General features: G+C 46.9%; 1 protein-coding gene across 1 annotated transcript in view; it reads left to right on the top strand.

The window, feature by feature from the left end:
* NYAP1 (neuronal tyrosine phosphorylated phosphoinositide-3-kinase adaptor 1) overlaps positions 1 to 24,547 on the top strand; it is a 449,806-nt gene that overhangs the window by 135,833 nt on the left and 289,426 nt on the right. Inside the window, exon 2 of the mRNA XM_086946192.1 lies at positions 10,519 to 10,750. Coding sequence (XP_086802318.1) covers positions 10,572 to 10,750 — 179 coding nt within the window. The 5' untranslated portion in view covers positions 10,519 to 10,571. The remainder of the gene's footprint in view (positions 1 to 10,518; positions 10,751 to 24,547) is intronic.

Here is a 24,547-nt window from a genome sequence, read left to right as displayed (position 1 = left end):
TACCGCTGGGGAACCCTTCCTGGCTTTCCCTGTGAGATGGTCCCTTCTGGGCACCCCCAAGGTGAGACCAGGCATCCCCTGCGTTGAAGGGCCCGTTGTGAAGATTAAGCAAGCTATTGCCCAGAGTTGCAGAGTGCAGCCCAAGGTTAGAGTAGGCGCCGAGGCAAAAATTATCAGGGCAGCGGACATTTTTGACCCAAGACCCTGCCGCGTTGGGAATCGAACCTTGGTCCCGGGCTGATCTTAGCTTCCGGGTCTGCCGCCTCTAACCATTGAGCCACACTTCTCCACATGACCACATGACAATCTCAGCTTGTAAGGAGCATGTTTTAGGGCGTCCCTTCCAAATAGCAATTCTTTAAGGTACATTTCAGTGTTTTGCAGCTGAAATCTGGTTGCAAAACATTGGAATTTTACAGACACCTCATCAGAGTTGGCAACCCATTGGTACCATTTCCCCTCTGTGATTGTAATAAAATATTTGTATGGTAGTAGACACTGGTCCGTGGTACCACTGCTAACACTCAAACAAACAAACGTTTATTTTTAAACACAGTCCCGTTTCCATTAGAAAACGGGCTATTTAAAAAAACGTTGACTTTATTTAAAATGTGATCAAAAACTTGAAGGTCTGCTGACTTGAGCAGGCCACCGTCCCTGTGATGGTATCCAGTCATAGTGAGTCACAATATACGACCGACCTCATGAATATTGATCGATCAATCAATCAATTAAAGCTTATAAAGCGCCTGGCTGCACAGCCTGTGCGTCCCCACGCTGCGACAAGGTCCATTCCGAACAGAATGAAGAAATAAAGAATCAAACAATGGAGTTATTTATTAATTAATTTTATAATATTTGATTAAGCGCGAACAAATGCCCGTGGGCGTCTCGGCGCTAAGATATCTGCGAATAATTCTCCTACTGCAAGAGTGTGATCTGATGTTACTGGTTGAACAGACAAGTCTTTAGCTGGGAAGAGCCATGTCTTCAGTTTTTGTCGAAAGACACTCTCCGATAGTTCCAGTCGGAGCTCCAGCGGGAGCTTATTCCAGTAAGTTGCTGCAAGGAACCTAAAAGAGCGACCACCCATCCTGGCTCTTCTAACGGCCGGGATGCGTAATTGACCCGCACCACTAGATCTTAACCCGCGGGCGGGGACATACGGGATTAAATGATTGCGTAAATAGGAGGGGCCTCTCTTCTGCAGGATCCGATGACTAAAGCACATGGCACTTGATGAAGTGCGTCGGCTTGCAGCAAAGTACGGTTCGGAACTTTGTGAACTGACATATTAGTATATCGATAGGTTTGCAAAGTTCTTTTCCATTTGCAAAAATTTGGTGCACAATTTGCAACCACATTTTTCGAATGAAAATCTTGTATATCGGGCCCATCTTCTGGACTACAAGGCATACTACCGAAATATTGAACTTGAACTATTGTGCTGCAAAAATATTGTAGCCAGAATATTAACTTTAAAAATAACATGGAGGTAAATTTAAATAGGGGAGTCTAGGATGGCAGTAGTGAACTCTATTTCTATGTATCTTCATGATATAATCTTTGAAGCCCGTAGATGTGGAGGTACAAATAGTAAATTCCCGTGTATCTGCAGGTACTACTCTTCACGATAGTTTGTAAGCCGATGTTGTGGCGATGATGGCGTTGGGGCACTCTGGGCCAGGAGTACGAAGCTCTTTTTGTGGACGCAAACGCTCTGGTTCAGAATTTACCACTTTTGTGGTATTGCTTTTGGGTTCTTAAACATTATCAGCCGCTGTGAAATATGCTCAAAATACACCAGGGAGCTCTTAGAAGAAACCACGTCAGTGTCCAAGGTCCAGCTCAGCAGAATGGGCCAAGAAAAAGAAAGTAGTTGCAAAAAAGCTCATTGCAACAAAGAGGAAGCCGTTGGCGACGAATCACAAAAGATTAGAGACAAATAACAGAGAGAGAATGGAAAACGATGGGTTTGATCGTTGCAATGAAAGTCAATGGGAGAAACCACTAACATGTCTATGATTTATTTGTGGTTTTTGTAAAGCGCTTCAATCATTCCAGAGGGGACGTCATGGCGCTAAGATGCTATTCATTGTTATTTATTAATAGCACAGAGAAAATGTCATCAGATCCTAACCAGCAAAGTCTTTAATTTTTTTCCTGAACCCAAGAAGGTCTTCAGTGAGACGCAGGGGCGCAACTAGGTCTTAATTTCGGGGGAGGGCTAACATGGCAGATGAAGGGGCGTGGCTAATGTAAATCAATGGGGCGGAGCTAAAATGGCAGATAATCAGGATCGGTTAATGCTCAGGTCAAGCTGAGAAAAAAATGTGGTGAATTCTGCATTTGAAACTGGACAACAATTAAAGCACACATTTTTGTTAGTTTGATGCATTGCCCCCCAAAACCCATACTAACTGTGAATCGTAAAATTACCTCTGGCACACCAAAACACATACCCACGCTGAACCCTAAAATTAACCCCCTCACACCCTAAAACCCATACCCGCCCTGAAATCTATAATTACCCCTGGCACCCCAAAACCCATACCCATCCTATCCCTAAAATTATCCCTCCCCGGCAACCCAAAACCCATACCCACCCCACACCCTAAAATTACCCCCTGGCACCCCCAAACCCAATACCACCCTGAACCCTAAAATCACCCCCCTAGAGCCCCAAAACCCATACCCGCCCTGAACCTTAAATTACCCCTGGCACCCCAGAAACCATACCCATGCTGAACCATAAATTCCCCCTTGCCCCCCAAAACCCAAACCCACCCTGAACCTTAAAATTACCCCAGGCACCCCAAAACCCATACCCATGCTTGAACCATAAATTTCCATCTGGCACCCCATAACCCATACCCACCATGAACCCTAAAATAGACCCCTGACATCCCAAACCCACACTTGCCCTAAACCCTAAAATTACCCCTGGCACTATAAAACACATACCCACGCTGAACCCTAAAATTAATCCCATGGCACCTCAAAACCCACACCCACCCTGAACCTTAAAATTACCCCTGGCACCCCAAACCCCATACCCATGCTGAACCATAAATGCCCCCCGGCAACCCATAACCCACACCCTCCCTGAACCATAAATTCCCCACTGGCACCCCATAACCCATACCCACCCTGAACCCTAAAATTGTCCCCTGACACCCCAAAACCCACACTTGCCCTGAAACCTAAAATTACCCCTGGCACACCAAAACACATACCCACGCTGAACCCTAAAATGTCCCCTGGCACCCCATACCCACCCTGAACCCTAAAATAGCCCCCTGACATCCGAAAACCCACACCTGCCCTAAACCCTAAAATTACCCCTGGCACCCCAAAACCCATACCCATGGTGAACCATAAATTCCCCCGGCACCCCATAACCCATACCCACCCTGAACCCTAAAATTGCCCCCTGACACCCCAAAACCCACACCTGCCCTGAACCCTAAAATTACCCCTGGCACACCAAAACACATACCCACCTGAACCCTAAAATAGCCCCCTGACATCCCAAAACCCACACCTGCCCTGAACCCTAAAATTACCCCTGGCACACCAAAACACATACCCACGCTGAACCCTAAAATGTCCCCTGGCACCCCAAAACCCATACTCACCTTGAACCCTAAAATTGCCCCCTGGAACCCCAAAACCCATACCCGCTCAGAACCCTAAAATTACCCCCTGGCACCCCAATCCGTAACCCACCCTGAACCATAAAAGTACTCACTGGCACCCTAAAACCCACACCCACCCTGAACTCTAAAATTACCCACTACCACCACAAAAAAAAAATGAACACTACAAACTTACACTACATTTGCATATTTGGAGGGGACTGTCCTCTTTGACGTTTCTATTTATGTAAGTCAAGAACAACATTCAAAGTAACCTAGACATGCAGGCAGTAGGTAATGCTGTGCTGAGAAATGCATTAAAGTTACTGGGACTTACATAAATAAAAAACTGCTGCCTGCTCCTCTGATACTATACTGTGGAGTCTGGCTGATCAGCAGCACTGTGTCCTGGCATCCAGTCCCTCGAAGGTCTCAGAGTAGATAGGTGGGGGTCAAATGGCTCCTGGATTCTCCTTGCCTGGGCCTCCTCTGCTTCTTCCCTGGTGCCCTTGGATGCGAAAATAGAAAGATCCATGGCCCTGTTCACCATTTATCTGGTGAGCAGCGCCTTGGATGTGAATTCCATCCAAGTACACAGACAGCAGGGGCAAAGGGATGGCCAGTGCAGGTGATGCTTTTCCTTTGTAAATTAATTCCTGCTGGCATCATAGCCCAGGGGTTGCTGTCTGCGCACTTGTATGAAATACACATCTATACAAGTGCACAGACAGCACCCCATGGGCTATGACGCCAGCAGAAATTCCTTTACAAAGGAAAAGCATCACCTTAACTGGCCAGCCCTTTCCCCCTGCTGTGCACTTCACACCCCATGCTCACAAGCGATCAAGTGCTTAGGTGAAATCCCTGCCTTCAGGCAAGGATTTCACCTCGCGGCGCCACCGTAAAGGAAAACAAGAGGTGGGGGCAGGAGGTCACTCACTGACGCAGAGGCTGGCTGGCTCGGGCTGCTGGGCCTCTCAGAAAGCATTAAAAAAATCATTCTCCGATCGGATGCTATCTTGCACCATTTCAGTGCGTGTAATCTTAGCCCAGGCAGAGGAGGCGACGGGGGGGGGGGGGGGGGGGGGGGGGGAGGGGGGGCTGAAGCCCGGTGAGCCCAATGGGTGTTGCGCGCCTGGTGAGACGAGTATTGAGAGGTAGCACATGCCACTGACCAGCCGCCAGCGGCGAGAATGAATGGCCTCCTGATCTGACTCTCTTTATCCGTTTTGTTTTAGCCAGTGCATGTTTGCGTGATCTCAGATCACTTGCATTCATGCCAACATTTTAGGACAAGGACGTGGGAGATTTAAAGCAAAAAATCGGGGGAATGAAAATTCCCCATTGACTTCTATTGGAGAAAATGTAATTTCAGGCAGGAAACGGCTTAAACAAAGCCATTTTTGGCTTGAAAAATCGGTAGCCTCCCGCCTGAATCGGGTCTATTGCATGTATGCACTTGTCGGCGTGTAAAATTCTACATTAGCTTGAAGGATTACTGGACCCGTGTTATAGAGTGCCTTGTGTGCATGACAAAGAAGTTTAAACTTCGCTCTTTGAAGCAAGGTAAGACCATTCAAAGGGGGCAAACAACCAGAAGCAGAGCTGCATGTGTCTTTTTGTGGTTAAAAAAAATCGCTTACCTCCCGACCGGCGGTCGACGCCATTTCTCCTGCATCCTCTTCCTGTCTTCTTGGGAGAAACAGGAAGCAAGAAGTGCCAGAGCTCCCACTCTCCCGCAGCCAATCACAAAGCTGCAATGCAGTCTTGTGATTGGTCTGAGCGCTGCGCACGGCGCTCAGCCAGGGGCTGGAGGGGTGGGCATGTTCTCCATTCAAGCTGTAATGTAGCCTGCATGGAAAAGAGGGAATGTGCACAGTACTGTTTTGGGTGGCCCGAGGAGGCCGGCCAAACAGTCATTAAGCACTTAGGAGTGGGGGCAAGCCACTCCTCGGCTGCTCTGTCAGTCCAGCTCTCTCCCGCAAGCAGCTGCCGCAGCAGGAGGACAAAATAAAATGACAAAAACTTTACATTAATATCATTTTATTTTTGCTTTCTTTTGCTGCTTCAAGGCAGCGGGGCGACGCTCTGCGGAAAAGCCGCCACTGCAGCTACCCCGGCCTCAGGCTAAGTCGAGCGAACAATCATGACGCAGAAATACCAAAACATTTAGGGGCTTTAGACAAGGCAGATGAATCCTTTACTAAGATGTTGTGGTTATGCAGAAGAAAGCTTGCTGTCAGCTTTTCAAGATGGAACCTGCAGCCACGCCCTTCCCTCGCCCTCTTCACCTGACGCTAGCAGTCCCTTCTTCTGGCTAGAGCAGTGGCTCCAACCTTGTGACTTTTGGGGATCCCTGAAAAGTCATTACTCAAACCCGGGGACGCCCCCGACTAAGTATTAGTATCCGTAGACTCCCCACTGAGTCATGACTGCTAGCCGAGTGCCCCAGCCTAAGCATCGTCGATGATTTGAATTACAAAACAAAACACAAAAATGGCTGAACTAAACATTGAAATACACAAATGCACATTTTATTTAATTCGCAAAAGCATATAAATAATAAAAAGCCAACATTTTAATTTTAATATGAAGTTTGGAGCTTTACTAAATTCAATTGACGCCACTCATTGTCCATGCTGTATTCTGTTTGATGCACTCGCACTGCTCCCATAAATCAGTCTCAGAATACTAATACAATTTTTAGTCTCCAATTTCAAATTCCTTCACATTTACGGTGCATTAAAAAGTTTTCATTTCTGCATTTAGCCTCTTTATTTATATACACTTTATTAATCTGTTAATATTATTTAATTTTCTAAGTAGTCACAGACCCCCTGAGGAGGCTTCTCTGGCCCCCAGTGGCAGAGCACAGGTTGAGAACCACTGTCCTCGTGACCTGGGCTCTAATCCCGCCTTCAGCCCACGATCTTGTGAATGAGAGCTTCATACCATTTTTGTGAACCCTATGGATCACAGAATGAGTGAATATGTTTTCTTGTACAGCACAAACCTTGCAGTGGAGTTTCTGCAATCGACAACTAACTTTGATGGTCTATGTAAGTAGTTTTCCATGGAGGTGGAGAAGCGTGATGTACTTGTATGGGTGCCAGTATTCCCACAGGACTATCACCCTTTCATGGCGTGACCTTGCTGGGTGACACTTTACCTGGCTTATGTTGAGCCAATGGGGTACCCTAGACTATAGCTCTGGTATCCAGTATGAGGTTAGTTCATAGAATGGAGTTGAAATAAGCCATTTTCTCAACATCAATTTCTTGAACGCCCTTGTACACCCTTACGACCCCTCAAGTAAGAAACACCTGTTTGTGAGCACAATCTACAGAAAGTCACAAAGTCTTGAACATCTTAGACACCCTGGCTGGCTGTTCCAAGGAGCAAGCAAAGCACAGTGGCCCTATATGAGCTCTCGGCAGCCACCAACCCTGCAAGATTGGCAGGACCCAGCAGAATGTCTTTAACAGACTCTGGACAATTGGCATTTCCTTCAAACGGAAGCATGTGTAATGAGTGAAGACTTATGATGTAGATAATAAGACTGTACGTTGGTAAAGCACTGGTTCTGGTTTGTCAGGTTCGCATTATCTGTGCTCAGAAGAAGGTAAGCGCAGGACATCCTTGGTTCAGTCATGGTCCTCCTGAGAAGAGTAGTTTGTCATCGCTATTGTTAAATTATCCAGAATATCTCTGCTTGGATGACAAAGGACCCATTGGAAGATCTTGACCAGCAGGGGCACCTTACTACGGATTCATTTGCATCTGAATAAGCGCTCCCTGTCACTTGCTTTTTGTTACTTCCTAGGCTGCCTAATCTCCACACACATACATAATATGCTGACTATTTCTTTCTGAAAAAGCAGCCACAATGGGAGGCAGTCACAAAGCTGGTTCTGTGTGGATTTCACAAAGCCCAGGATCAGTGAGCTCATCACTCCTTCACCGCTCGATGTTAGTTGGACAGTAGTATCCGAGGATTCCTAAACCCACCCATTAAAACCGCTCCGTTCGTACCTGGCTATGCTGACTCTGCCATGGACTGAAACCCAACTCCTTGAATCCCACATCCTATCCATCAGAAATAGGTTCCACTTCTGACATCAACCTCTGAAATCAGGCTATGCCTCCCTGCCCTCAACCCCAACTAAAATGAGGCCTTACTCCTCCACTACACCCTTTTGGGGTGTATATCAGTGTCCACGAAGAATCCTTTTGGGGAGTGAATCCTCAACCTCGAGAAGTTGTTCTGGTATATAAAACCCTAATTTAGTAGAGTCAGTTAGAGGGTGCCTTCACACTAACCCCAAAGAAACCAGTATGGCTTTACCACTACCACTACCATACCACTAGTATGTACCCTACTCAGAACCCATGTGCTTATACCAAATGACATCCGCAAACGACACAGTCGCCACCAGGGCGGTGGGGCAAGAAGCTCTGTGTGTTTACTGATGTACCACAGTGAGGGTTCAGGGTGTGCACTGATTTTTTTTATGGCTTCCACTGATGCTGAACTGTTCCACCCAGCTCTCCACCTCCAAACATCTAGGTCTTTGACAGAGTGCCACAAGACGTGTCAGTTAAGTCTCTTGAGTTTGAAATGAGACAGTCTGTGTTGCTTAAACCAGTATCCACATCTCATCATTTGACATTCTGGAAAATGTCAGCAGAACCAGGCAGGAAACCCTTCCCCTTTGACCTCACACCTTTCATCTCATGGTGTCGTGTTGTTGGCTTTTGTGTAGCTCACAGTGCACTGTTACTGCCTCCGCGACATGCCGTAATCCAGACTGCTTTTGCCCACAAATCCGAGATTTCTATTGCAGACCAGTGGTAAATTTGTAAAAAAACAAGTGCCGGGGCTCTCGTCAGGAGGCAGTTGCACCAGCCCATTGCTCCCGTTAGCGCCGACTATAACAGGAACAACTACTAACCATGATAGTTAGGAGAGAGAATGTGGCGTAATGGCAAGAGCTGCCGACTCCGGAGCTGGGGAACCAAGTTCGCGTCTCGGCGTTGGCTCAACATCCTGTGATTCTGAGCAAATCACTTAATATCCCCATAAAGGAATGTGTCCTTAACGGGTGCTAATGAAAAGCGCTGTTGTTGATGACTAAGTGCTGGTACTGAGCCCAGAAACCACTGCCTCAAATTAAGCTCTGTTGCAGACCGGGTGATATGTTTCAGATATTGCGGCCTGCATCCAATTTCATTTTATAGCTTTTAATGCCGAAGCACTTTACAGAGAACAGGATATAAGGTCTCCCACATTGATGGATAAATTAGGTTTTGCGGAAAGACAGAGGGATGTACAATGTAATCAGAAATGTTAAATGCAAGAGAACAATCAAGGAAAAGCTGGAAATATGGATTTTTTGTTAGTGAAGAAGTTGTTGTGGGAGAGGGGCATGTGCGGACAAAGATATGTAAATAATTCCATTTAGGGGGAAAAAAGATGAAAACTGAGAAAGGGAACAGCAGGTGCGTGACCTCCCGGTGGGGATGAGAAGCAGAAGGCAGCCCATGAGATGGTGCAGTGGTTCTAAGCCTTTTGACTGCTGTGCACCCCCACTAATCATTACTGGACCCCTAGTCAATCACTATTACAATCCGGGGACACCCCCCAGGGTCATTACTGGAAGCCGGGTACCCCGGCCAAAGCATTTTTTGATGATTTGAACCACAAAAAATACACAGCAAATACAGAAACAGGCAGTCATCAAACAAATGCACAAATTATGAGACAATTCAATTTGCAAACAAATATTTAAAAAATCAACATTTTGATAATATGAAGCATGGAGTTTTCCTAAATTCAAGTGCGGCCCCTCCTCATCCAGGCTGTATTCTATTTGAGGCTCTTGCACTGCTCCATTAAAGAATCTGAGGATACTAATTTAATTTTTAGCCTCCAAATTCATATTCCTTCACATTTACAGAACGTCTTAACATTTTAAATTGTGGGTTTTGCTTCCTTATTTATTTTCTAAGCAGTCGCAGAACCCCTGAGTAGGCTTTGCGGACCCCTGGGGGTCCCCAGACCACAGGTTAAGAACCAATGAGAGAGGGCACGTCACTGTAGGTTCTGTTATGTGTATTTGTAAAGCCCGAGGGTCGGGAGTCCTGGCCCTGGGGCATGTGTGAGGTACTTCATGCAACTGACCCGGTACCGCAGCACCTGCTGCACCAGGAGGGGCGCTTGATGAGAATACTGCTTGCCATGGGCCTGCGGGAGAAGTGGTGTGGTGCTGTGCATGAGTGACCAGGGGGGTGCTCCTACCCCGTCTCGGGGTGCACGGCTTCATGGAACGTGAAGGAAGGATGAGTGAGACAGTTCGCACGTCACATACCCCAGGCGCTGCTACCAACACGCCCCAGGGTACAGACGAAGGGGTCTGATGTTGTGGATGAGTGACCAAAGGGGTGCTTCTACCCCATCTTGGGGTGCACCACTGCTTCTACCCTGCCTTGGGGTGAACAGCTCCTACCCTGTCTTGGTGTACATGACTCCTACCCCATGTTGGAGTGCACAGCAACTACCCGAAGGAGGAGGGGGTGGGTTGTGTACCAATGCAGTGATATGTAATAGCTATGTGGACAATCATTCCCCTGTGTTGACACTGAGGACCATGGTTTTGCCATAATCAAGTAAACATAATTTCAGGTGCTTTTGCGCCAAACTCAGTTCTAATGTTCAATTACTAGGTTGCAGTCTATTTTTAAAAATAGCTGACACGTTTTATCTTTTTTAGTGTCTGCCTCCAGCTTATTTTGTATATCAGAGTTTCTGTGTTTGCATAGATGGAAGTTAGTTGTATTATTACTATCTGGCTTCTAAAGCTTTTCTTCCTTCTCACCATAGCTTTGTGAGCTGGCGTCGTCCACCATCCCCTTGGAGTCGCTAGTCCATGGACGATGACTACTGGTCTCCAGGATGGAGCCGTCTCAACGTGCAGGGCCTACGGCGCACTGACCCAGTCTGGTCAGGGTGGCAGTGAAAGCCGAGCGAACCAGCGGCTGCCCGCCGAAATGAACCTGCTGTATCGCAAGACCAAGATTGAGTGGAAGCAGAAGGAGGAGGAGCCCAAAAAGAGGTAAGAGGCTGTCTTAACCTGAGGTGCGAGCTAATGGCTAGCAAGGTAGCTCGCGATCCCACCGCTGCCGCCACGTGTTGATATCAGATAAACAAAGGGGTTTGGTGGGGTCAAAGTAACTTACTATTGTCTATTCTTCCTTACATCAATTTCTGAGATACCTCTTATGAAAGAAAAACAATCAAGCCCGTAATAATTTAAATACGATACATGGATATATTCACTATCTCTGCAGGCTGAAGTAATGATCACTTGCTCATTTTCATATGCATGACCGAAAACTGTAAGCAATATATTTCGGATTTGTAGAAAGAAAGGTTGCCTTTACATGTACTAAAGGGGTTGGGGTGTGTACAGTGAAATAGTTACCACAGGAAGACGTAGAGAGCTTGGAACCTGAATCCAATTTTCCAGTAGCTCTCAAGACTTACTTCCCACTAACAAGCCTTATTTGTTAAGATATTTTTTTTTAATATCTATGTAAGGAGTTAGAAGTCAACACCTCTCAGTCAGTCACTTTGCCATCACCAGCTGGTCCTTTTAGTGAAAGTGTCACCATCTACCATCAGCCCTCCACATATTAATGAGATGTATCATGTACGTATATGTTTGTTTTTGGGGGCACTTAGGGTTGAGAGCCAGGGATACAACAATGCAAATTTTTGCAGAAGAGTATCAGAAGAAACTGGGATTGAGAGATAGGGCGATTCAATAGGTGGTGGCGGCTACGCTTGAATGAGGCACTGCTTGAAAAGATGGGTCTTCAGGTCCCTCCATTAATGGCGGACGGATAGAGGCGATATGGCTAGAGCTAGGAATCCAGACCCTCGTCATGTAGTCGAAGATTTGAGGTCAATTTTCTCCTTCCTGGGTGGGCCCAGACTTGTGCGTCTGAAAGGCTTCCTAAGGCTGTCGATAGAGGCTCTAGGGTTCCAGCTGGCTTCGACAGCGTTGACCATGAGTCGCTATATAAGACTGATCTAACTGCATGCCGGTAACGGGGCTTCCTGACAATTCCCGCCTTCTTGCTCGGTTAGGTTCAACGGGTGATCATGGGGTCCGTGGCAGGTTTGCTGCAGATAAGGGTCTTCCTAGGGATTTCTGCTGTTGCTCCTGTTGTCCACTGTCTACATGAGGTCATCAAATGACGTCCTCTCGAGCCATGGTCAGCCATGCTATGAATACACTGATGACACAGAGCCTCGTGACTCATGTCTGCCGATCCAGAAGCAGCAGTCACTGCTGAGGTCTTCAGACAGACCAGAGCAGGTTTTAATTCATCCCGGACTCTGAGATCACAAACGAGGAGGAAGAGAATGAGATACCTAAACGCTCATTCATTCGGACCGCTTTATACTTATGCACCTTCGGTGTTGTGTTTGACTGTGCCCACTCATGTCTACCCTTCCCCATAAAGATTGGCCCATGCCTTTGTGCGACGGTATGACGTTACAAAGCAAACATTTACAACGTATACCATTAGAACGCATACATACCCTTACATTACATTTAAGGTAATTGTTGGATAGTGTGGGGGTAAAAATTACTATTCTAACTCCAGGGGGTGCAACAGTAGGGTAAGTGTTGGATGGTGTAGGGGTAAAAATTACTATTCTAACTCCAGGGGGTGCAACAGTAGGGTAAGTGTTGGATGGTGTAGGGGTAAAAATTACTATTCTTACTCCAGGGGGTGCAACAGTAGGGTAAGTGTTGGATGGTGTAGGGGTAAAAATTACTATTCTAACTCCAGGGGGTACAACAGTAGGGTAAGTGTTGGATGGTGTAGGGGTAAAAATTGCTATTCTAACTCCAGGGGGTGCAACAGTAGGGTAAGTGTTGGATGGTGTAGGGGTAAAAATTGCTATTCTAACTCCAGGGGGTGCAACAGTAGGGTAAGTGTTGGATAGTGCAGGGGTAAAAATTACTATTCTAACTCCAGGGTAAGTGTTGGATAGTGTATAGGTACTATGCGTTGTAATGGTATATGTTGTAATGACTTGAGATGTAATGCCTACGTTGTAGTGACATGCGTTGTAGGGTCATGGGTTGTAATGACATGCAATGTAATGGCTGCGTTATAGTGACATGCGTTGTAAAGGATGTTGCGATGTGATGACTTTGTTGTAAATGTAGTGCGATGTGATGACTGCGTTGTTAAGGTTGTTTCCCCTTTGTGCCAGCCTCAAGAGCATAAATTCAAAGATCTCGACTGACTGGACATCATTTAAGGGTCACTGCTGCGACCCCTGGCATGCCCCTTGTGACCCCGGCACTGCTTTGCGACCCCTGGCGTCAGCAGTGGCAAAATCAGTGACAGGAACAGCAGCAGCTGTCCTTATGGACGTTGGGAGGGGCTACACTCACCTCGTTTTTTGTAATTTTTTCATTATACTAATAGTGAATAATAATACTTTATTCACTATTAGTTTAATAAAAAATGGAGTACGAATAGCTGGAATATGACTTTTCCTGGCAGCTGAGGTAAGTAAAATAATGCTTTTAAATGTATGTATGTATGTTGTGTGCTTGTAGTTTTCAGTGTGTTTATGTGAGAGCGAGTGTGTGTATTTGTGAATGTGTAGGCAGAGTGTGTTTGTATCTGTGAAAGCGTGTGTAGGTATAAGCATATGTATGTGTGAGTGAAAGTGAAGGTCAGTGAGCATGTGAAGTCACTTCCGCTACCCCTGGTCTCTTGGTGAATTGACGTCCAGGAGCACACATACAGTGTGTGGGGAGGGCTAGTGAAGTCTGCTTTGGGGAGGGAGAACCTGATGAAGAGGCAGCAATGTCTGGAGTCTGACTGGGGCAGGTAGACACTGGCGCAGGGGCAGATGTAGAAGTCTGGAGTCTGACTGGGGCAGGCAGACACTGACGCAGGGGCAGATGTAGAAGTCTGTAGTCTGACTGGAGTAGGTAGACAATGGTGTAGGGGTAGATGAAGAAGTCTGGAGTCTGACTGGGGCAGGTAGACCTTGGTGTAGGGTTAGATGTGGAAGTCTGGAGTCTGACTGGGGCAGGTAGACCTTGGTGTAGGGGTAGATGTGGAAGTCTGGAGTCTGACTGGGACAGGTAGACACTGGCGCAGGGGCAGATGTAGAAGTCTGGAGTCTGACTTGGGCAGGTAGACACTGATGCAGGGGCAGATGTAGAAGTCTGGAGTCTGACTGGGGCAGGTAGACACTGTCGCAGCGGCAGATGTAGAAGTCTGGAGTCTGACTGGGGCAGGTAGACACTGGCGCAGGGGCAGATGGAGAAGTCTGGAGTCTGACTGGGGCAGGAAGACATTGGTGTAGGGGCAGATGAAGAAGTCTGGAGTCTGACTGGGGCAGGTAAACACTGGCGCAGGGGCAGATGTAGAAGTCTGGAGTCTGACTGGGGCAGGTAGACACTGGCGCAGGGGCAGATGTAGAAGTCTGGAGTCTGACTGGGGTAGGTAGACATTGGTGTAGGGGTAGATGGAGAAGTCTGGAGTCTGACTGGGGCAGGTAGACATTGGTGTAGGGGTAGATGTGGAAGTCTGGAGTCTGACTGGGGCAGGTAGACACTGACGCTGAGGCAGATGTAGAAGTCAGGAGTCTGACTGGGGCAGGTAGACACTGGCGCAGGGGCAGATGTAGAAAACTGGAGTCTGACTGGGGTAGGTAGACATTGGTGTAAGGGTAGATGTGGAAGTCTGGAGTCTGACTGGGGCAGATAGACATTGGTGTAGGTGTAGATGTGGAAGTATAGAGTCTGACTGGGGCAGGTAGACCTTGGTGTAGGGGTAGATGTGGAAGTCTGGAGTCTGACTGGGGCAGGTAGACACTGGCGCAGGGGCAGATGTAGAAGTCTGGAGTCTGACTGGGGCAGGTAGACACTGGCGCAGGGGCAGATGTAGAAGTCTGGAGTCTGACTGGGGCAGGTAGACACTGGCGCAGGGGCAGATGTAGAAGTCTGGAGTCTGACTGGGGCAGGTAGACATTGGTGTAGGGGCAGATGTAGAAGTCTGGAGTCTGACTGGGGCAGGTAGACACTGGCGCAGGGGCAGATGTAGAAGTCTGGAGTCTGACTGGGGCAGGTAGACCCTGGCGCAGGGGCAGATGAAAAAGTCTGGAGTCTGACTGAGGCAGGTAGACACTGGTTTAGGGGTAGATGTGGAAGTCTGGAGTCTGACTGGGGCAGGTAGACATTGGCGTAGGGGCAGATGAAGAAGTCGGGAGTCTGACTGGGGCAGGTAGACACTGGCGCAGGGGCAGATGTAGAAGTCTGGAGTCTGACTGGGGCAGGTAGACATTGGCGTAGGGGCAGTTGAAGAAGTCTGGAGTCTGACTGGGGTAGGCAGACATTAGTCTAGGGGTAGATGTGGAAGTCTGGAGTCTGACTGGGGCAGGTAAACACTGGCGCAGAGCAGATGTAGAAGTCTGGAGTCTGACTGGGGCAGGTAGACACTGGCGCAGGGGCAGATGTAGAAGTCTGGAGTCTGACTGGGGCAGGTAGACATTGGTGTAGGGGTAGATGTGGAAGTCTGGAATCTGACTGGGGCAGGTAGACATTGGCGTAGGGGTAGATGTGGAAGTCTGGAGTCTGACTGGGGCAGGTAGACATTGGCGTAGGGGCAGATGAAGAAGTCTGGAGTCTGACTGGGGCAGGTAGACATTGGCGTAGGGGCAGATGTGGAAGTCTGGAGTCTGACTGGGGCAGGTAGACATTGGCGTAGGGGCAGATGAAGAAGTCTGGAGTCTGACTGGGGCAGGTAGACATTGGCGTAGGGGCAGATGAAGAAGTCTGCCAGGTTGGAACATATGTGTGTCCTGCACCTTCTAACCCGCAGTGTCCTATGTAATATTCCATGTACAGAGTTTCACACACTTCTACAGTTTACTGTCACCAAATTGTGTGTGTGTGATGTTAAGCCAGACTTGGCAACTTCTGAAAAATGTTCACGCGTGTGGGAGGAGGCGGAGCCTTGAAGGGGTGGGGCTTATTACTTCCACGGTCTGAAGCACGTCAACTTCACCGCCTCGCCCTCTAACACAAAAAAGAAAGTTTTTGAGGCTGCCAGCACAGTCCTGGAGCGGTTTCACACTCACCTGGACATCGGCTGTGATATTGTCATTCAATCAATCAATCAATCATGATTTGTATAGCGCAGCTGCTTCCCCGTGAGGTTCTCGGGGTGCTATCAGGTGATGTTGCTAGTTCTCATATTGGTTGAACATCCAGGCTTGAGGTCCTTCCTTAACTGCTGGAGCGATGATGCGGCTCCGATGTGAAGGTGGAGCTCCTCCCAGATCTTGGCCGCCAAATGGCAAAACGAGCGGCTTCCGCTGTATGTCTGGCAGAGGCGACAGGCGGCAGCTAGAGCGAGGGATCCGGGTCTGAGTTTCCTGGTGGGCTGGTGGAAGGTCTCGTGTTGGTTGAGGTACACAGGTCCTTCGTTGTGTGATGCCTGGCATGCATGGGTGAGTAGTTTGTACCGGCATCTCTTCCTGACTGGTAGCCAGGGGAGTTTCCTGCGGTGAGGCGTTATGCACGTCCACCTGGGGAGGTCAAGGGTGAGCCTGGTCACTGTGTTCTGGATCGTCTAAAGTTTCTTCATGAGTTGGGCTGTTATTCCTACATAGAGGGTGTTGCCGTAGTCGAGTCGGCTGGTAACGAGAGCATGCATGAGAGTGTGCCTGGTGTCTGTCGTCAGCCATTTGTAAACCTTCCTGAGCATACGGAGCGTAAGGAAGCACAGACTTGCTTCTTCATGGATAGCTGGCTTTCACGGATGATGCCAAGGCTGCGTGTGTGTTCGGTGGGTATCATGGTTGGGCCCAGCTCCGGGGGCCACCATTCATTGTTCCAGTGTGTGCCCTTGCCTTTCCCGAAGATGAGTACTTCTGTCTTGTCGGTGTTGAATTTGAAACAGTTGTTGCTTATCCAGTCGGCAACACCCATCAACATTGCGTGGCACACGGTGATAACGTGTGAGTTGGAAGGTGTGTTAAGCGCTCCGACACCCTTCATCCGTCACACCGCGGCATCCCATGACAAGAAAAGAGCACCGCTCTCGTCACCCACGCATGACACAAAAATGCTTCCCACACAGGCACGTAGCTAAGACAACTCTTCCAACCACACATGCCCGCACAAGTGCTTGCTTCTAATCCCAGAAGGCACTTTGGTGTCCCACTTAAAGCTATGAGGCACAGTATAAACGCTTTCAATCAATCCATCAAGTGTCACCAAAGCTTGGCTGTTTACCTCAAGGCTTCTAGAGACCTCATGTATACATTGTAAACCGAAAGATGGGCAGCGATTCTCTGCTGTGTGACTGCAGGTAGAGACTCTGCCCATGGGTGCACCTGTCCCTGGGGCAGGAACAAGGCACCCATCGTCCCCGAGAAAGGGAGGGTCATGACATGTCTTCGGCCAGAGCCCCCACGCAGCCCCCATGTCCCTGGACCGAACATAGCCATGTTTCCATGTTTCCTTCTGAAGCCTGGCCCTGTTCCTGTAAGCTGCAGCTGGTTCTGGCACCAGCAGCCTCTCTCCTCTCCACTCACTGAGATCTTAATACATCCTGGCGGCTGAGAGCACCCCATGGAGGCTGCAGATGGAGGGTTCACTTTCAGGGAAACCAGGAGGGAGGGGGGGGTCCTCTCCAGCACTAAGTCCAGCAAAGCCTTCATGGAGGCAGAAAAGAGACAAAATGGATGTCCTCACAGTGCTTAATTTGTGGAAGAGTGAGTGCCGATGCCCAAAGCTCTGCTGAGAAGCCTGCGGCTGGTGCTACAGCATGTCAGTGCACCAAATTCCAAGGCTACGTAGTCTTGAATCCACCTCATGCCTCTTTAATCCACCACCAGACTCCTCCCGCCTCTTTTTCTCACTCTTGCAGGTGCATGCATTCTCCCTTGGTGACAGGTTTTACGTCTTTCTCTTCCTCCTTCTTTTCCGTTTGTGTATTTTTTCCTCTCTCGCTCTCGGGAAATGTCACAGGAGTAGAAACAGGTGCTGGTCCTCAAAAATGAATGTCATTGACCCCCCACCAGCTAACACTGGCTCAAATTAAGCATTGCGTCCTCAGCATTCTGTGTGTCCCGTGACTTCACAACTGAGGGCTCTTCAGCCTAAAACACTACATCAGACATTTTAGGGAGGGGTGCTGAGGTTTGGCTGGTTGAATGAGATTCATCACCCACATTCTCACATCAGGCACGTACGCCCTCTCATAAGAGCACCAGATTTTGAAGCCAAAACCTGGGCATGCCATAGACATAAAAGTAGGACTACAATTTGATAATGACTACAGGACTCAGAGGGCCTGATTCCCAAAGATAAAACCTGCACTTTTGTCAGTTTACAGTTGGTTGCTATTCACAAAGGTATATTACAAGTTGTGTTTTTACGACTGCGGGGTCTCCACACATAAAAATATAAGACAGTCCTGTCTTTTTACATGAGGAGACTCCACAGTTGTAAAGATATTACTCGTAAAATACCTTTCTGAATAGCAAAGAGTTGTAAACTTCCACGAGGTGCTAATTCACACTCTGAAACTTTGGACGTGTAGCGGTTCATTTAAAGACACTTGCCCGGACTGCCCACAAATACCTTGACTGTCCTTGCAAATATAGAACATCTGGTCAACCTAGAGCCTCACACCTGCAATTCAGAAAGGCGCTATGGACCACTTCTTCGGGAGCACCTCAACATCCCTTGAAAAAAAACCTCTGAGCTTAGGACCCAACATGCCTTCTTTTCCATCAGAAAGTTTCCCAAAAGGTAGGAGGTACTGAAAGCTAAGGGCCGCTCCTTGTGCCCAGTGCTTAATTTGAGCCGGTGTGTCCCGGTGCTTGGCACCAGCACATAATTGTCAACACCGGTACTCATGACAGTCTGCCACATGGTGGTGCTGTCTGTCTAATTTAGGGATAAGCACATGAACAGTTGTTTATTAAATCAATTTATATTTAAAAAGAAGGCTAATACCTCCCACCCAAGCCATTCTTATTACTTTGGGGGCCTGGAATAGTCTGAATTGTCAACCTTGTAAGAGTCTGACTGCTAGTGCTTGTGTTGGTACGGCGACTGGTAGCGCTGGCAGGGGCAACGGGTAGTGCAACCTGCAGAGACCTCTTGAGAAGGGCCTTGGCACTTATTTCTTTACAAATTAAGCACTGCTTGTGCCTCAGTCACTCTCCCCAGATCCCCGGGATTAACTGTAGCAGGCACAGAGAGAAAGAGAGGGGGAGGTAGGGTTGCCATATGGCCGATTTCTTACCAGTCTGGTTTATATTTTTAAGTTGAGGCTGGTAAAAGGCGTAAACTTAAAACAGCAAACACATAAAGTAATCAGTTAAAATATATTTAAAATACGTCTAAATCATTTGAGTATAACTTTTAGAGCAAACAGAGGATTCATTTCACTGTACCAAAGAACCCTGACAAAATTATTTTTCACTTACCTATGCTTGGTGTTTCAGAGTAGCAAAACATAAACAAATGGCCGTATTTTTTTCTTTTAAAAGTGGCAATGCAGTGAGAGTCAGAAAGTGGGAGAGAGATCAGAAAGAGAAGGAGAGAGACAGAATGGATAAAAGGAAAGAGTCCGGGCTAGGAGAGGAAGTGAGCCAGCCTGGTCTGAGTATTTCAGCAAGGCATGCTTTTGGATCCCCAACCCTTTCTCTCGTCCTTACTAGTGTCTCTTTATGTCAGTAGAAATATCAATACTACAATAGCACTTCTAAAGCTGAATTATTTAGGGCACCATAACTCACCTGTTGAAGGTCACGCGTCTGAGGATAGAGGCGAAACATGTCACCACCGCACTGCAAGGGAATGGAACCAGCATATCCAAAATAAAAATATACTTGTTTTAATTAGGATAAAAATTAATCCATATCCCAAATTACAGAATCAACAAAACACATAAGTGACATTAGGTAAATCACAACACTAGATAACTGTTTTATATTTTGCAAGCTAATTTGATTCTGGTTTGCAAATTCATTTTAAAAGGATTTTAAGGAAAATGACAGTAAATTTCTACTTGTTAAAGTGAAATTTTAAAAGTAGTACCCTCTTTTGATAAAAATAAGTTTTTCTCTTTGAATGCAGTCCCCTGCACAGACCTCATTTGATCTGGCCACCTTTCGGGATTGAGGGCTTGGCAAATTTTCGGTGAGGGATGAATCAACATGGGGCAATCAGCACCTCTATTTATTTTTGGGACTATGGTAGAGAGCGCTTTAACTGTTTTACCATCCTAATGTGATTTAGAAAAATCATAACTGAAAGGTACATGCATATAGACATGTAGTAAAAGGGATTGAGGTTGTTTAATATTTAATTCACATTTTATCCACTGCAGTATACCTCTGCAGTATACTTTGGGGTACTGGGTACGCCCACTTCAGTCATTGGCTCTCTTGCGCTGTGAATGACAGCATTTTGCCTGACCACGTGTGCGCACCCACTGAAAAAGAATCTGTGGCGGCTCTCACAGGTAACGGAGTAAGGCAGTGAGGTGGGGGTTATTGGAGTCCAACTACGACAGGAAAGATTAAACTAAATAAATAAAACCACTTACCTTGCGCTCGCCATTTCGCCGAGTGCCGCTTGAAAAAAATACCATAGGGAACAGGTAGTGCTTACTTGGCCCCTGGCTACTCCCTCCGAGGCTATCACCTAAAGGGGAAGGTAGCCTAAAGGTACTTCTTACCCTTTGTAAATCAGTCACCACCTCCTCTGAAGTGTCTGTAACTGCACAATGGTTTGCAGCTGGAGCTGCAGATGCAAACTGTGGGTGCATTCATACTGAAGGAACACCCCTTGTATGCCCCTTGCAAATTCAATATAGGCATTTTAATTGCCATTTTAAGAGTCTGAAGAACTTCTGTAACTGCTAAAATGCTCTTTGTACTTTGCAAAACTGCGAGACATTAGGCTCTGCACTGGTTTGAGGAGTTTGAATTCTAACATACTTGTGGATTGTCATCCTCTTCCTAAGATCCAGGAGCTGGTAGCTAACCTAGGTGGAGCAAGATGGCTTTCATTGATTGATTTAAGGTCCGCATACCACTGTCTCCTGCTCTTCTTGGTATTGAGGTGCCAGCTGTGCCAGCCATCTTAAAGTGGTGAAGGGTGACAGCTGTGTCTCCTGCTCTTCTTGGTATTGAGGTGTCAACTGTGCCAGCCATATTAAACTGGTGGAAAGTGTTGTAGCCACAACATGAGACAGAGAGGTGTGTTGATAACGGCGCGTGGAGTGGAAAGACGTTACAACAGAAAGTGACAACTGTGCCTCCTGCTCTTCTTGGTATTGAGGTGTCAGCTGTGGCAGCCATCTTAAAATGGTGGAAAGTGACAGCGGCGTCCCCTGCTCCTCTTAGTATTGAGGTGTCAGCTGTGGCAGCCATCTTAAAATGGTGGAAAGTGGCAGCGGCGTCCCCTGCTCCTCTTAGTATTGAGGTGTCAGCTGTGACCGCCATCTTAAAGTAGTGGAAAGTGACAGCTGTACCTGCTGCTCTTCTTGGTATTGAGGTGTCAGCTGTGGCAGCCATCTTAAAATGGTGGAAAGTGACAGCGGCGTCCCCTGCTCCTCTTAGTATTTAGGTGTTAGCTGTGACCGCCATCTTAAAGTAGTGGAAAGTGACAGCTGTACCTGCTGCTCTTCTTGGTATTGAGGTGTCAGCTGTGGCAGCCATCTTAAAATGGTGGAAAGTGACAGCGGCGTCCCCTGCTCCTCTTAGTATTGAGGTGTCAGCTATGACCGCCATCTTAAAGTAGTGGAAAGTGACAGCAGAACCTCCTGCTCTTCTTGGTATTGAGGTGTCAGCTGTGGCAGCCATCTTAAAATGGTGGAAAGTGACAGCGGCGTCCCCTGCTCTTCTTGGTATTGAGGTGTCAGCTGTGACGGCCATCTTAAAGTAGTGGAAATTGACAGCTGTACCTCCTGCTCTTCTTGGTATAGAGGTGTTAGGTATGACAGCCACCATTGAGTGGTGAAAGGAGATAGCTGTGCCTCCTGCTCTTTGACAATTTGCCACAAATCCAAGCACCTGCAGCTCAGTCTGGTGACGCCCAGTGGAGTCTGTATGTTGAGGCTACTGAGCGCTTATGTAAGCAATTTTCAGATTAGCCTAGCACTATGTTAGAGCGTCACCATTTTTTCAAGCGCAAGCAAGCTGATGATGAAGGAGTTGAGAATGACATTGCTGCTTTCAGGATCTTGGCTTCCACCGGTGAATTTGACTCAAATGTGGACATGAGCATATGTGATTGATTTGTGTTCAGCTGCTCGTAAGCATTAAAAATTCCCTAATTTTGACTAAAAAGTTCCATTCTGACGCTTCTGTGAGTGCGCTGACTGCTGAAGGAAGGCATCAAGTAGAACCAGTTTGTTTGGTGAACACCAAGAACAAAACCTACACACGCATGCAAAAGCAAGGTCCTAGTAAATGCTTTAGGTCTTGTTCTAGGAGCCACATCAGCAATTTTACTGGGTGGCCAGCTTTGGGGAAGCTCTGTTTGTTTTGCAAAACAATTGGCCACTTTCAATCAGTTTGAAGGAGCAATAAGAACACCGTTAGAGTTAGTAGTGTTGATACTGAAACAGATACATGCACAGAGTCAATCAACAATGTAGTGTTAATTATAGAGTGTAAGTCTATATATACATCCGTTAAGGGTTCCTCATGTGAGGCCGTAATTGATGGTGTTACGTTACAGGTTATGGCAGATTCAGGATCTCCAATCACCATTCTGAGGGATACCACGTTTTTTGAGAACTGGGACAGATTGTCGAGACATACTGATGTGAATCCCAAGGCATTTGATGAGAAAGACATCGAACTGTTGAGTTTTTTTCTAAGCCATGGTGAGTTGTATGGGTAGAAAAACAGTCACTAAGATCTATGTGGCTGTAAAAGGGAAAAACATTTTGGGTGTCAGAATCAAGCTGAAATTGGTTTGTTATTGAAACCTGGTGCTATTGTCCCAATTGTTTTAGGAGATCTGCCTGAGGACTATGGGCCTTATGCATGAACATATTTTCCCATAGACACAGAATGGGCAAAACCCTTTGATGCATCTGGCCCATGTCTGTAGCTTAGCTAATCCTATAACAGATATATTAAGTGACTTTAAAAACCTCTTTCGTGAGCAACTGGACAAACTGAAAGGTTTCAAAGCATTGCATACAAGCTCAACCCGTAGTTTACAAAGTAAGACGAGTCCCATTGAGCGTTAGAGAGGAGTTAAAAGTCACCTTACAAAATCTGTGTTCACAGGGCAGAATTGAACCTTTTGATTCATAACTTTGGGTTGCCCTCATCGTAATGACACATAAGAGATCTGGAGAGATTAGGCTCTGCACTGATTTGAGGAGTTTGAATGCTAATATACTTGTGGATTGTCATCCTCTTCCTAAGATCCAGTCACTGTTAGCTAACCTAGGTGGAGCAAGGTGGTTTTCGTTGATTGATTTAAGGTCAGCATACCACCAGGAGGCTCCAGCAAAGGTATCACTGGAGTTGACCCCATTTGTTACACCCTTTGATGCATGCAAATACCTGAAGCTACCGTTGGGTCTAGCGTCCGCCGCCAGTGTTTTTCAAAAACTCATGGACAACCTGTTCAGCTATCTCAGAGGAGTACAGGCCTATCAGGACGATGTTTTGATATTTGCAGACACTACAGAGGAACACAATAACATTTTGAAACAGGTACTAATGATTCTGTAACAAAGGAACATGGCTACCAGGACAATTGTATGTTTGCCACATGCAAATTAGATACCTAGGCCATACCATTTTGGCATCTGGAATCAAACCTAAGTGTTCTCTCAATAGGGCCATTAAGGAACCAGAAGCTGTTTACGGACCACAAGCCTTTGGTACATAGTTTCACAGTCCGTTCAGGTAATAATCTGTCAGCCAGACTTACCAGGTTGGAGTCCACGCTTAAGGAATTTGTGTTCAAGATTAAGCATGTTTCACGAGGCAGAAACTTTCGTGCATACTGTTTGGCATGCTTGCCAATGGAGGACAGCATTGATGATTGTGTTCTAGATGATGTACTATGTGTAGCATTCGTTAACACTGATAGCGGGAAGTAAGGTGCAAATCTGAATGAGTCAGAGTGGTGACGGCTTGTCAGAGTGATGTGAATTTGGAATAGGTCAGGGAATACGTTGTCGAAGGATGGCCTGAGAAGACATATTTGTTTGGTGAACTGAAGTCTTTTAGCCATGTGGCAGATGATCTGTCTGTGGCAAATGGTCTACTTTAAAGAGGGCACTTGCATGTGCCTCCTACCAAATTACGTGAGACTATCATCACACATGCACATCAAGGTCACCTGAGTGCCACTAAAATCATCATGCGTATCAAACAGTATTACTGGTGGCCAGGTATTGATCACAAGTTAGATTTCTGATGGAGAAATGCCCAGAATGTGTGTTATCTGACACACACTGAAGGGTGCACAATAGCCCGTTACATCCTGTGTCGTACCCAGTGGTTCTAACTGTGGATTACTATTCTATGTGGATGTGCTTTTCTTTAGTTAAATCACCTGACCCACCTGACCTAGATTTGGCAATAGAGTTCTTGGAAGAGGTGTTTGACTTAGAAGGTGCTCCCAGAAGCGTGGTTACCGACAATGGTGCTAATTTCCCCTCTGAGCACATGTCCAAGTTTTTTAGCAAACATGATATCACACATTTGCAGGTAGCCTTGTACTCATCTTCCTCTAACGGTCTAGTACAAAGAGGTAACAGAGTTATTAAGGAGGGGGTACAAACAGCTTTAGCCGCTAATCTAGATG

This window comes from Lissotriton vulgaris, chromosome 12 (genome assembly GCF_964263255.1).
Source record: "Lissotriton vulgaris chromosome 12, aLisVul1.2, whole genome shotgun sequence".
Taxonomy (NCBI): domain Eukaryota; kingdom Metazoa; phylum Chordata; class Amphibia; order Caudata; family Salamandridae; genus Lissotriton; species Lissotriton vulgaris.
Note: the sequence above shows the minus strand (reverse complement) of the source record. Positions and strands in the feature narration are given on the sequence as shown.